Raw genomic sequence first — 14,332 nt, forward strand, 5'->3', positions numbered from 1 at the left:
AAGCTCACCAGCTGCTCCTAGGAAACCCTATACAGGGTCGCTGTAGGGTCAGAACCGACTCAACGGCACTTAACGACAACAACAGATTGCTTAAATAATAAATCTTAGATCACATGAGTACTAACAAGTGTTTTATAAAGTCTCTTTACATTGAATTGCAATATAATTGTTTACAACATTTTTAGTAACTGAACCCTTTTTGAGTTTTCTCTATCTTTTCCTTAATTGCTTTTCGGATCGTTCACAGATACTACTTACAGTAGTGTAGCTAAAGCAACAGTCATAACACCGGACTGTGATGAAAACAGCAGTGTGTGATTATAGTGCCTACAGAGGGAACCACGTGACCTGAGGCATCTTTGTGATTGGGTAGTAATGACAGCTCTGAGCCCAGAGCACTGGTGTTAAGTGTCATGGAGTCGGTTCGGACTCAGAGTGGCCCCTGTCTAGTGTTTCCAAGTCTGTAAATCTTTCTCTCCCTTGGAGCAGCTGGTGGGCTCTAACTGCCAACCTTGTGGTTTCACAGTCTCGTGCTTATGGCATGCAGAAGGTTCAGAAGTAAATCAGCCTGGAGTTTTAGGTACCTGGATGTGTGTAAGTAGGGCTCCAAAAAATGTTTGTTGTGACAACTACGAGGATGTTTTTATTTGTAAAACAATGCGTTTGCACTGAAACACCGCGCAAGTTTGGCAGCCATATTGGTGTCACCCAGTGGGGTCTGCACCCCCGCACCTCCTAACAGACTCTGACTGTGCTGGTGGCCGAGGTGGTGGCCATGGTAAATGACGGTGACAGGTGGCAACTGTGAAGGGTGCATGTGTGAGTTCCTAGGGAAGGAATGTACAGAGAGGGTCTAGGACGCTTCAGTGCCTGCCAGGTGGAGGTCACAAGGCTTAGGCTACGCAGCTCCATTTTCTTAGAAAAGATTCGAGTGATTCCTGTCGGCAGAGTGGAAGGAACAGAAATACGTTGACCTATTTAAATTAAAGGAGGAAAATGTATCGTTACAATGGCTTTCATTTCATTTTGGGTTTGAGGTTGTCTTGCATGTTTAATCTGCTTCCCGTGCACCACAATCATCAGAAAATAGGTTAATTTAAGCATGATATGGAACTTGAATTATCATGTGTAAAATATTAATGGTGCGTATAAAAATAGCCTGGCAGTTTCTAGAACTGTAAAATATGCAGAAATGGCCCACAGTGCAAACCTGAGTTGACTCCAGCGTGGAGGCTCCTGTGGGTGGGCTGGCATCCAGGGGCTTACCTGTGGGGACAGAGAGTGTTTTAGTGGGCCTTTGTCACGGAATGCTCCTGACCCCTGGGACTTTTTGTCACACTTGTCACAGCTGGAGGATGGCCTGAAGTGGACTGCTAAGGGAAGCGGGCCACATTGCCCTCATGGGGTGTGCCTAGGTCCTTGCTGTGAGAGACCGCTCCTGGGGGCATTCCGAGGTCTGGACCCGCCTGTGGGTCTTGTCTGTATCCCGAGTTGCATGTGGACCTGGCAGAGACACTGCTGGGGCTGGTGTCAGGGGTGGACCAAGAGTGGTGGGCCAGGGGCAGTGGCTTGTTGCTCAGAGTGACACGGGGCGAAACGCTGGGGGTGCCTCCACTGGATGGTGGGGGCGGGGGCACTGCAGTGCAGGCCAGACTTCTTTAGGGGATCCTTACAATCCATGTGTCTGAAATCCCTGGCAGGGGCTCAGCTTCGAACACGTGATACTTTGGCCCAATGAGCCGTCTCCGTGGTCTGGACCTGCCAGCTCTGTCCCAAATCTTTGCTCTCAAGTGTGGGCTGTGACACCTCACCTGAGGGTAGGAGTAAGGAAAAGCCTCCCCCCACCTCACCCCACACACACGCATGCACCCAGCTCAGAGGACCCTCTGCCCGCATGCACAGGGCTCTGACAGTTGATGGGGGCCACAGTCCACTCCAGACACACACTGACCACTGCCTGGGGCCTGAGGGAGTTTCTGCAGGAACCTAGCTCCTTCCCAGGAAACAGACTGGAGTGTCCTCCGAGGCTCTAGGCCAAGATAGTGAACGCTCAGCTTAGGTGCATCACAGGGCCATGGCAATGGGCAGCTTCCAGGGCACCCGGGTGTTTCCTGGTGATGCCCCCTGCACGGGTGGTACTGGGGCTAGCTCACTCTCCCTGGTGTCCTTAGTATGAGGGGCTTTACCCCAGGAGCGAAGGGACAGGAGATGTGAGCCTGGCTTGAATCAGCATTTATGTTGTAACCTTGGGCTTCACGCCTTGACAGGGGACAGTGGCAGGCACATAGGACCTTCTGTTCATATATGTGCTGTTCATATATGTGCTGCTCAGCGTGACACCTATGTTCCAGAAGTCACACTTCAACTCTGGTCTCAGGACCCAGAGCACTTGTCTTGGGCGGGAGGGAGGGGCATCTATCATGAGGTGCACAGCTCATGTACTTACCTGAGGGGACGCAGCAATGGGGGTCCTGCTGCCCAGAGCACCACAGTGCCCTCGGGGACCCGCTGTTCTAGACCGTCTGTGGACTTGCCTCTTGGTCCCTTTCTCTGCATTCCCATAATCTCTCCTGAGCTGGTTGGACTTTCTCTTTTGACTGGTCACGTTGGAGTGTCCATGTCTCCCCCATGTAGATGGGCAGCATTTTGTTGTGCTGTGCATGGGCTGCCACAAGTCAGTGCTGCCTAGATGACAGTGACCCACAGATGAGCCTTGGTACTGCATTTAACTTGCTTGAGGATTGTTTGTGTTCTGGAGAGTTCTACTTGGGTGTTCTTCAGAGCCGCCTGGTAGTTACCTTACTGTCTCCTTGTCCTCTGTGTGTTCACTCATTTTGAGCTGGTTGATGTGTTGAATGAAGTCGGTTGTCCTGCCCCAGTGGACTCTCCCTCATAGTGTGTGGTGGGTCACTCAGGGTGGGGACCTCCGTAGGCTTTGCTGCAACTCCTACCTTCCCTCCCCCTGCATGGTGTACCCCTGCAGCAGCTGTGTTAGTAGGCTACCTTGGTCTTCGTCCCTTTGGTTCCCTTCCTGTGTTTGGCCGGGATGTCCCCTGTTTTATTGTAAGTTCCACTGGGGCTGAGAGGGTGCCTCCAGTGAACCCACTGTTGGTTCGGTGCTGGGAAATCTGCTCAGTGGGAGCCTCTCAGCAGACAAGTTTCCTCCTCTCTGGACATCAGATCCCCATCCTGGCCGGTCCCGAACCATCGCAGCCAGTCTTAAACCCGGGCAGGAGAATTGAGTTTAGTGGTTCTTTGAGTGATCAGCATTCCTCTGAAAAGCTCTCGTCTCTTTTTGGTTTGGTGAGTTCTCCTTGGCGGAGGACAGTATTAGCAGTCTGTGAACTGGGGGCGGGGGCACCTCCCTGTGTGGTTGCAGCGCAGTCTCTGGCCAGCCAGCAGGTGACCGCCTAGTTTGTCTCTGCCTGGAAATTGGAAGTATGCCATGAAGGCCCAGATTGTCTCCATCAGAGCGGCTGTGGGGCTATGGAGGCCACAAAAGAAAGACCCTCTGCCCTGCGCTCCTTTCCAGAAGCTTGTCTGTTGAATCCCTGTGGTACCTACCGCCCTTCCTTTCGGTCCTGTGACCACTGAGGGGCTGGGAGGGGCCGGCTGCCTCCCAACCTGCACGGGCACAAAGCAGCCTCTGCTCTGCAGTGCTACTCCGCCCCGACCCAGCCTCTGAACTCCACGGTGGTACAGGCCCACTGGCCTGCCAGGCTCTTGGAACTGATGGCAGGCCCAGTTGAAACCGGCTCCCCTTGAGTCAGGCCGGGCCTGAGCCTTCAAGAAGACCTTCCTGCCATTTCCTTTACATCCTGGACAGACCTCCTACTTCTCAGGGAAGGAGAGGCCACCTGTGGAGCACCTCTGGGGGCTGGGGGCCACATGCTGGGCAGCATACTGTCCCTGGGCTGCTGGGCCCCTGCGCTGACTTGTGTTGTCACCAGGTTTGACAGGAGCCTGCTGGGCCCTACACAGGGTGGTATGGTGTCCTGGGCTGACTCAGGTGTTCCTGGTTTCTTGTGTTGGCTTCTTCCCGGGGTGTCCATGCTATAACTCAACACAGTTAGTGGGGGGCACCATAAATCTGACAAGATTCACCCACAGGTTTCTTTGAGTGGATTCTTTACTGTGGTGAAAACATACATAACAAAACGTAAGCCATCTCTACAGTTTCTATTTGAACAATTGAGTGGCATTGATTGCCTTCAAGTTGTGCAACCAACCATTCTTGCTATCCTTTTCCAAATCATTCCACCACCATTAACATAAACTCACTGCAAAACCCCCCTTTCTCCTTCCTTGCCACCCCTGGGAACCATTTATAATTTAAATTTTTATCTCTTGGATGGTTTAATATACATGAAGATCATACAGTATTTGTCCTTTTGCAACTGATTGATTCCACTCAGGACGATGTTTTCAAGGTTCCCGTGTGCCATGGCGTGCCCCAGGACTGCATTTCTTTTTGTGACTCAGTAGCGTTCCATCATGCGTATGTACCATTCTTAGTTTATCCATTCATTTCTTGATAGATGGTTTTGGTTTGTTTCTACCTTTTGACTATTTCACTCTTGTGAAAGGGCTGCAATAACATTGTGGGCCTTCCTGTATATATCTAGAATTGCGATGGCTGGGTCATATGGTAATAACTATGTACAGCTTTTTGAGGAACTGCCCAACATTTCCACAGTGATTGTACCATTTTACATTCTCACCAGTAATGATTGAGGATTCCAGTCTTTCTAGGACCTCATCAACCTGTTTTTGTTTGTTTTCCGTCTTGTTACCCTCATCATCATTCTAACAGGGATAGTGTGGTAGCTCACTGTGATTTTTTTATTTGCATCTCTCTAAGGAGACCTGGTGTAGCGCTGTGGGCTAATGCGTCAGACTGCAAAGTCGTTTGAACTGCAAGGTTCAAGCTCACCAGATGGGTCGGAATCGACTCAATGGCCCTTAACAACAATAACAACAAGGGCTCAAGAGGAATCCTTAGTGACCAGTGGTTAAGCGCTCAGCTGCTAACCACTCACTGGTTTGAACCCACTGTCTGCTCCGCGAGAGGAGAGCTGATCGTTTGCTTCCACAAAGATAACAGCCTTCCCCTATGGGGCAGTCCTCCTCTGGTCTGTAGGGTCGCTGTGAGTCAGAATCACCTTGACAGCTCTGGGTGGGACTCATTTGATTAATGGCTAATGATGTTGAGTATCCCTTCATGTGCTTGTTGGTCATTTGAATATCTTCTTTGGTGAATTGTCTAAGTCGGTTGCCCATTTTTTGATTGGGTTGTTTGTCTTTTTGTTGTTAAGCTTTGTTTTTGTTGTTAGTGTCATGAGTTGGTTTCTAGCAACCCTGTATAGGGTTTCTGAGGAGTGGCTAGTGAGTTTGTACCACTAACCTTGCAGTTCAAACTGACTTTATGGTCGAGTACTTATCCTATAGTTGCCACACCACATTTTTATTTATTTTGGATATTAGACCCTTATCAGGTATATAGTTCACAAAATTTTCTCTGAATCAGTAGCTTGTCTTTTCACTTTTTTGATAAAATTCTTTCAACAAAAATATTTAATTATTATGAGGTACCATCTGTCTCTTTTATCTTTTGCTGCTTTTATTGTCATTTTCTGATCATCTGTGTAAAAACGAGGTCCTACAGTCTTACCTCTCCTGTGTTCTAAAAATTTTATGGTTCGAGTTTTCACATGTAGCTTCTTAATCCAGTTTGAGTTTTTCTTGTATGAGGCATAGTTCCTGGTAATTCTTCTGCATGTGGAAATCCAGTTTCTTCTGTACCATTTATTGAAAAGATTTCTTTCCCCCCACTAAATGGACTTTAGTACCCTTGTTGAGAACCACTTGACCGTAAGTGTTTGGATATATTTCTGGAGTGCTAATTCTATTTCTTTGATCTAATAATCTGTTATTAAACCTGTGCCAGGCTGCTTTAAATCCTGTAGCTTTGTAGTGTGTTTTAAAATCAAGAAGTGCAAGTTCTCTTGCTTTCTTCTTCACTATTGTTTTACCAATTCAAAGTCCCTTGCCATATATATATATATATATTTCCATTTGTACAAAGAAGGCTGTTGGAATTTTGTTTTAGATTGCATTGAACTTATAGATTGCTTTGGGGGTAATATTGATATCTAACTATTTGAGCTTTCTAATGCATGAACACAGAATGTCCTTCCTTCCATTTACTTGTTGCTGTTGTTAGGTGCCGTTAAGTCAGTTCACACTCATATTGACCCTGTATAGGGTTTCCGAGAAGCAGATGATGGGTTTGAACTGCTATCCTTGTGGTTCACAGTCCAGTAATGTTTTATAGTTTTCAGTGGACAAGTTTTTTACCTTTCTGTATTCCTAGGTACTTTATTCTTTTAGATACTGTTATAAATGAAAATGTGCCCTTTCCACTTCCTCATTGCTCATATATTAACAGATTTTTAATAGCTTGATTGAGATACAATGCATATGCCACAAAGTTCTCTTAAAGTGAGCAGTTCAAGTTCAGTGTTTTAGTACATTCACAAGGTAGTGCGCCCATCTCCACTGTCTAGTCCAGAACATTCTTTGCCACCCCAAACAGAAACTCTGTACACATTAAACACTAACTCCCATTTCCCCTCTCCCAGCACCTGGCAACTACTATTCTATTCTTTGTCTCTAAGGATTTCCCTGTTCTGGACATTTTGTATCAATGAAATCATACACTGTGTGGCCTGTTGTGTCTAGCTCACTTCACTGTTAATGTTTTCATGGCTCATCCGTCCTGTGACATGCATCAGAATTTTTTTTTCTCTGAGTGGCTGAGTTTGGAGGATGAAGTGCGTGTTGATTGGCATTTGGCCAGTCTTCATCTTTTGACTGTTGTAAATTCTGCTGTTAGGAATTTGGGTGGACACGTTTTTGCTTGAACCCCTCTGCTTGCAGTTCTTTTGGATATATACCCAGGAATGGAATTGTTCGGTTATAGGTAAGTTTTGAGGTATACCCACCACACCGCTTCCCATGCTGCTGCATCCTTGTACATTCCCACTGGCAGTGCACAAGAGTCCCCAAGTCTCCCCATCCTTGCCAACGTGTGTTCACCTTCATCTTCTTTTTATTTAAAAAAACAAAAAAGGTAGCCATGCTAGTGGGCATGAAGTGGCATCTCATTGTAGTTTTGATTTGCATTTCCTTGATGACTTATGATGTTAGTCATCGTTTCATTTGCTTGCTGGCCATTTGTGTGTCTTTGGAGAAATGTCTGTTCAAGTCCTTCACCTATGGTTAAGTCAGGTTGTCCTTTCCTTGCTGATTCGAAGAGCTCTTTATATCCTCTGGTTCCAGCCACTTTCTAGACCTGTGATTGCAGATGTCTTCTCCAAGCCTGCGGGCAGTCTCGCTCTGTTGATGGTGCACCCGTGATGTTGGAATGTGGCCCCTCATGTTGACTTGGTGGCACTTGAGCCACCTTGGCCTGTGTCTGTTTCCAAAATGCAGCTGCCCTTGGGGATGCTGACAGTGTTTCCAGTGACCACTTTGAACCGGCCTACTGCAGCATGTCCAGGAAGGAACAGATCAGGGGCACTTTGCATCTTGTCCTGGCTGGGCATGCTAGGTGCTCTGCTCCTCCTCTATCTCACTGCATTGCCTCTGAATAAAGACAAAGCCAGTGGGTATCACCCAGGGCTCGCCTAGCCACACACATGCTTCCCAGACTGGCTGTCACACCTCGGGCCTGCTGTGGTGTGCCCCCTTGTTCTGTTCCAGCCACTGCCTCTTGGCTTATACAGGTTCTGACTCATCACGTTCCCTATAGGACAGGGTAGCACTTACTCCACAGGGTTTCTGAGACTGCAAGCCATGAGCAGGCAGCCTTGGCTTTCGCTCTCGGACCAGAGCCGCTGGAGGTTGGAACCACTGACCTAGCCTAGTGCCTAGTCCACTGGATCATCAGAGCACAACTTAAAGTGTTCAGGAATTGACATTCTTTGTAATGTTACTGATAATGTCAAAAATGCTAGCTGTATGAGCTTTGGGTATTTGGGTATTGGGCGCCTGTGGGACACTCTTTCTCTAGAGTTGATGGGGGAAAAGTCGAAAGTGCCCAATACCCTGTCCCCAGGGGCTTCCCTGAACAGGAACCACCTGCTATGTGACCCCGTCTCCAGACCTGGTATGTCTGCATGGGGTAGGTACTTGGACCCGCCTTGTGTCTCTGATAGTCTGGCACTCCCCACCCTAAAAGCCATAGGCTTTGAGGTTTCCCAGCCATGTCACGAGACATCACCCGGCTGTGGCTTTTCCCTGGGTGAGAGCTTGGCCTCGTCTTCATGCCCTAGTTCAGTGTTTGCTCAGACAGGAAGCCCCACCCTGTACGGTGTCACTGGCTCTGAACCCAGCGGAATTGCTGGCGCCCAAACAGTGAGGGAGGGGGGGAGTTCCCACCTGGGCTGTTGTGAGAGCCCTTAGGAGACGACTGCCCTGGGGGTGTCTCCATGGGGTGACTAATCATAGCAGGCCTTTGAGGAAATCTCTGGCTACATCTTCCTGTACCTCATCTTTTCCTGGGGCAGGAGGGCGTTGGGCGTGTGGACCTTTACTCTCAGCACAGGGTCCCTTGCTGGGAGCGGCCGCTGTCTCTGTGGGACAAAGGCCTCTTAGCACCCACCCCCACCCTGGCCAGAGCTGAGTAGCTCCTGGAGTGGTGTTCCGAGGATGTGACTTTGTGCCCCTCAGGCTAGCTCTGCAGTGTCTGTTCTCACAGGGTGCTGGGGATTACAGGCCGCATGTGCGCACAAGATAGCGGGTGCATACACGTGTGCACTTGTGTTCAAGGAGGAGGCTGTGGGCTTGGGGGCCATTCCCACTGTTTGCTCCAGGGCCCTCTACCCCAGACTTCAGCCTGTCATCTGTACCTTATGTGGGCACCTGTCCTCTGTACCTAAGCTGGACACCTTGACTGACTATCTGCCTGCCCCACTGCAGTCCAGTTCTGTGTCCCCTAGACAAATGGACTCAGGTGGCAGAACTCCGAGGTCAGCATGGGGCAGTGACTAGGTAGGTCAGCTGTAAAAGACACTCCTTCATGACCCTCATGTGGCTGGTTTTGTGTTGCCTGGTGGCCCAGAACCCAGCATGGCTGTGCCCCCTGCCCTGAGGCACACTCCACATGAAGGTGGACAGGACACATCCCTGGGCTGAGAGGACACAGCCCAGCTCCCTGTCTGAGAGCTTTTGAGTCCCTGAGCCTACAGCACCCGGGGAAGGTTCCATGTGCCATCCAAACACCACCCACTGTGAGTGTGTTACACAGATGGACTTAGCTGTCTGAGCCATCATGACGGCCGCTCCCTGAGACCCCACCGACTGCCTGCTCAGGCCGCAGAGCCACTGCCTCCACCTCCCGGGAGCCTGGCTCCCAGACCGGGTCTAGTCCGTGGCAGAACCCATTCGATGTCAGCACTTAGAACCCACTGGTGCTATAGGGTGAACCTGCTCTGTTGGTGATTGGCGGCTCCTCACAGTGGTACTCACCTTCATGTGTCGTGTGCACAGCCTCCTGCCCTTATTCTTGGCACCCCCGTCGGTGTTCCCCGAGCCAGGCTCTTGGAGTCACTTGTGGAACCTCCACGGCCAGAGGTGATAAGGTCCTGATAGCAAAAGCGAGCCTCCTGGGCTGGTGGGGACATTGCCCTTCAACCCTGACGATGCCAACACAGTCTTTTCTGTTGCCCACAGGTGTCCTCTGAACCCCCGGCTTCTATAAGACCCAAGGCAGATGACACCTCCTCCCAGTCCCCCGCTGCCACAGAGAAGGACAAACAGTCCAGCTGGCTGCGGACCCTGGCCGGATCCTCCAATAAGGTGCTTCTGTGGGACCTCCCTGTGTGCACCCTGGGTCCGGGGTTCTTGGGTGGGCACCTCCACTGACCTGGGATCCCGCTCCTCACATGGCACCCCTTCTGCAGAGCCTGGGCTGTGTGCACCCACGCCAACGCCTTTCTGCCTTCCGACCCTGGTCCCCCGCGGTCTCCACCAGCGACAAGGAGCTCCCCCCTCACCTTCCAGCACTGATTCGAGACAGGTGAGTGGCCCCACTCTGAGGCAGCCCTGACAGCCCTTTGTCAGCAGAAGCATGTGACTGTGTCGACTCGATACCTGAATTGTGTCTTCTAAGCAAGCAGGGTTGTAAGCAATTTGGGGGAGTTTGGGATGCAGTAACACTTAATACTTAAGGGGCCTTGTCTATGCCCGGTTGGCACCCCTTTCTGCACTCTTGCCCCAAATTCTGGAGCACGCATATTTGTAGAGAAATTCCAATGTGGAGCCTTTGCCTAGCCCCTGCTGCTCTTGTGTTCCCTCACATCAGCAACCACCTTGGCTGTGGCCCGGTGGCTGAGCTCCCCTTCTTCCTGTTGAGACATCTGCTGCTCTGCACTGGTGGGTGAGGAGGGCTTCTCCTGACTCACCCACTCTAGGCCGTCTCCACGTTTTAGTCCTCATTGATGCTGCTTCTGCATGCATGCATGCACGCACTAACACACAGGTGTCTGTGGGCTAGGTACCTGGATGCCCCAAAATGTGCTCCAGAGCCTTCCCTGGGCCTTCCTGGAGGACTATGGCAAGAGCTGTGCCTCTGCTTGGTGCAGGCCAGCTGTGGACCCTGTAGCCACCATCAGTATCCGCACTGCTCCGAGAGTATATTCTTGGTCTTTGAGGATTTGACATTCAGCTGTCCAAGGCAGACACAATTACAATGAAGGCTCAGGACATGTGGGCAGCCCTAAGGCCCAGGACTGGTCTTGTGTGTGCTGGGAGAGCCTGGTGGTGGTGGGCACTGAGCCCCAATGCCTGCTGCCCTCCACAGCTTCTACTCCTACAAAAGCTTCGAGACAGCCGTGGCCCCCAACGTGGCCCTTGCGCCCCCAGCCCAGCAGAAGGTTGTGACCAGCCCACCATGTGCCACTGTCGTCTCTCGGCCCCCCGAGACCCTGTCCATGTCCATCCAGCCACGGAAGCGGAAGCTGGCTGAGGAGAACCCTGTGATCCCCGAGACTTTGGTGCCTCTCGCTGCTCGGGAGGAGGACAAGGACTCGGAGGCTGAAGTCGAAGTTGAAAGCAGAGAGGAATGTAAGTGTGAGTTGTTTTGTCTTTTACTCCCTATGGACACAGCCAGAACTTGGGTGTGGGGTAGGCATGGGGCCCGGCTGTGGGTGGCATGTGTGCACTCATCTCGGCCATGGTCACAGGTGGTAGTGTGCTTTGGAGCGCGAATCTCTAACATCAGGTTTGCCTTTTGTTTCGGCAGTCACCTCCTCCCTGTCCTCGCTCTCGTCCCCATCCTTTACCTCGTCCAGCTCTGCCAAGGACCTGAGCTCCCCTGGGATGCACGCCCCGCCCACTGCCGGCAGCACTCTGGAGGCAGCAGCGGTCCACTCGGAGGCCCCAGGTGGTGGACTGGAGGCAGAGCTCGAGCACCTTCGGCAGGCACTGGAGAGTGGCCTGGACACCAAGGAAGCCAAAGAGAAGTTCCTGCACGAGGTGGTGAGGATGCGCGTGCGGCAGGAAGAGAAGCTGAGCGCCGCCCTGCAGGCCAAGAGAAGCCTCCACCAGGTGCGGCCCTCTGCTTGCCCAGGATGCCGGGGATGAGTCACACGCCCAGCTCAGTGCCACATGGTGATGCAGCGTGCTGCTCAGGCAGAGCCAGCCGGGCTATTTTTAGTGGAGGGAGTTAGGAGCAGCTGCTCCCGAGACAATTTCACACGCTGTGCACCCAAAGTCAGTACACTCCTGCCCCACCACGGGGCCTGTTGTCTGCAAAAGGCAGTTTAGCTGACGTGGACCTGGAGCTTTGTTCTGGAAAAGAGGCTGTCATGGCACCTCAGCAGGGAGCATGCAGGCAGGACATGGGGGTTCTCATGCAGCCCACTGTGGGCTGGGCATGCGTGTGCACAACCAGACACCCACCTGATCCCCATGCACATGCCTGCGCCCACTTCCACCCACATAACCCACACAGGTACGTGGCCCCACACCCTGCTTGCCTCACCTGATAGTTGCCACTCCTCCCACGTACACCACGTGCCTCCAGTTTCTTGGCCACTCAGTGGGGTGGCCTTGAAGCGCTCCTGCCCCCAGCAACCCCCTAAACTGCAGCCTTCGCCCATGCTCTACCTCTTTGCCTTTAGTTTCCTGACACAAACAAGATACGTCTGGCAGGTGGGCTCACAGGAAGCTCCAGACAGTGTCTGCTGAAGCCCCAGCAGGACAGAGAGCACAGGGGAGGTAGTGGGTGACCACAAGGGACTGAGGGAACACCACAGGTAGCCTTGGGCACCAGACAAGACTGGCAGCTCAGGGACAGCTTCTGGAGCAGCATGCTCTTGCCCTGTGGGGCCCTGTGGTGGTCTGAAGGTTAGGGTGTGAACACAGTCCTCTGGGTGGGTTTCAGCCACACACTCTGCTGCCAAGGTGGGTTTGCACATGCACATTCATAAGTTGTGGACAGGGCTCAAGGAGGTGGCCTCCCCCCATCGGGCTGCATTGACAGCTGACCCTCAGCATCCTGTGTTTGAACCCTGCGTTGATAAGAGTCAGCAAGTATGACCGTCTGCCCACTCTGGCCTCTGAGCACACAGCTCTGCCCAGCCCAGTAGGGTGCAGTGGGGGCTTGGCACCTTTGCCTGGGGAAAATGGCGTCACAGACCTGGGAAGGGAGTATTGATTGGCGTAGACCCCTTCCATGATGTGGTGCTGCCAAGAGGGAGCTGTACGGCTGCAGATGAGCAGCACGGTGGGGGAGGCGTCAAGGTCCCCAGCACCCTGACCTGCCCTTGTCCTGCCCAGGAGCTGGAGTTCCTTCGCGTGGCCAAGAAGGAGAAGCTGCGGGAGGCCACAGAGGCAAAGCGCAACCTACGGAAAGAGATTGAGCGGCTTCGGGCTGAGAACGAGAAGAAGATGAAGGAGGCCAACGAGTCACGTGTGCGCCTCAAACGTGAGCTGGAGCAGGCACGTCAGGTCCGGGTGTGCGACAAGGGCTGTGAGGCCGGTCGCCTGCGTGCCAAGTACTCAGCCCAGGTACGCATGGAGGGAGGCCGGGCTGGCGGGGCTCCTGGTTGCACGGTGTTGAAACGAACTGTAGTGCCTGAGAGGTCTTTGTTCCCTCCATGGGAAGGACACACCTAGAGTGGGCCTGCCTTGTCCCCAGTCTTTGGCTCCTCTCCTCTGGGGGGCAGCGCTGACAAGCCCTCTCCCTGCAGATCGAGGACCTGCAGGTGAAGCTGCAGCATGCAGAGGCGGATCGAGAGCAGCTTCGTGCCGACCTGCTTCGGGAGCGTGAGGCTCGCGAGCACCTGGAGAAGGTGGTGAAGGAGCTCCAGGAGCAGCTGTGGCCCCGGCCGTGCGGTGAAGCCCCGGGCAGCAGCGAGAGCACGGCTGAGCTGGAGCCGTAGGGACCCCTCTGCTGTGCCGCACGTGCCGAAGAGTGCGGGATGGGTGGGCGCTCTGCGCCGTGGCCAGGGAGGTGCCACAGGCCTGCTTCCGCATCCCTCGGTTCACACAGCACAACGTCTTACTGTGCCTATAACCAAGCGAGTGTTGTAACCACATCCTTTTGGAATCCACTGCAGAATTTTCTACCGGCCAATTCAAGGGAGCAAGCTGCCCTCTGGCCCCCTGGCGACACCAGGCAGCGCAGCGGCGGCTCCGGGTGGCCCTCCACTTGCTAGGACATTTTAACATTTACACTTTTGTTATAAGCTATTTAAAACCAATAAAGAGACTTCATATTCAGAAAAAAACAAAACAAAAATCAACATGTTTTTTAATGACTGACTTTTGAAAGCCCCACTAACACTCGATCCCCGACCTGAAGACCCGCTAAGGAAGCCCGGGGTGGTGCCTTGTGGCCCACCTGGCCCTGGGAAGCCATCACAGCTCACCCCGCCCCCGCGGCCCACGAGGACACCAGAGGGATTTTCTTCAGAGTCTATTTTTTAAACGACAAGGACCCTGTTTTCCTGCAGCCCCGGGAAGTGTGAGGAGAGTGCCGCGCGGGAGAGATGAGCTGCAACGCTGCCCGCCTTACTGACGTCCGCCCTGGTCCCGTGCCCTCACTGAGGCCATCAGCATGGGTGTTCGGAACATTTGCCATGGGGCAGAGCCCAAGGAGGGCATCAGCTGGGAGGGGCCCGGGATGGGCATCCTGAGTCCTCTGCACACCCTCGCCCCCCACCCAGCGTGCCTAGGTGACCAAGCCGCTCGCCCGTATCCTTTGCCATGACCACAGTGCCCCCCAGTTCAGCAGACGTCACGCCTCCATCACGGGACCGCGGCC

The 14,332-nt window shown here is 52.8% G+C and overlaps 1 protein-coding gene across 1 annotated transcript in view; it reads left to right on the forward strand.

Annotated features, from left to right (window-relative positions):
* Positions 1-13,448, forward strand: part of SKI (v-ski avian sarcoma viral oncogene homolog) — a 77,100-nt gene extending 63,652 nt beyond the window's left edge. Inside the window, exons 2-7 of the mRNA XM_006871729.1 lie at positions 9,736-9,861; positions 9,966-10,081; positions 10,865-11,127; positions 11,306-11,610; positions 12,844-13,074; positions 13,257-13,448. Coding sequence (XP_006871791.1) covers positions 9,736-9,861; positions 9,966-10,081; positions 10,865-11,127; positions 11,306-11,610; positions 12,844-13,074; positions 13,257-13,448 — 1,233 coding nt within the window. The remainder of the gene's footprint in view (positions 1-9,735; positions 9,862-9,965; positions 10,082-10,864; positions 11,128-11,305; positions 11,611-12,843; positions 13,075-13,256) is intronic.
* The last annotated feature ends 884 nt before the right edge of the window (positions 13,449-14,332 follow it).

The sequence above is a fragment of the Chrysochloris asiatica genome, unplaced genomic scaffold (genome assembly GCF_000296735.1).
Source record: "Chrysochloris asiatica unplaced genomic scaffold, ChrAsi1.0 scaffold00173, whole genome shotgun sequence".
In the NCBI taxonomy this organism is placed as follows: domain Eukaryota; kingdom Metazoa; phylum Chordata; class Mammalia; order Afrosoricida; family Chrysochloridae; genus Chrysochloris; species Chrysochloris asiatica.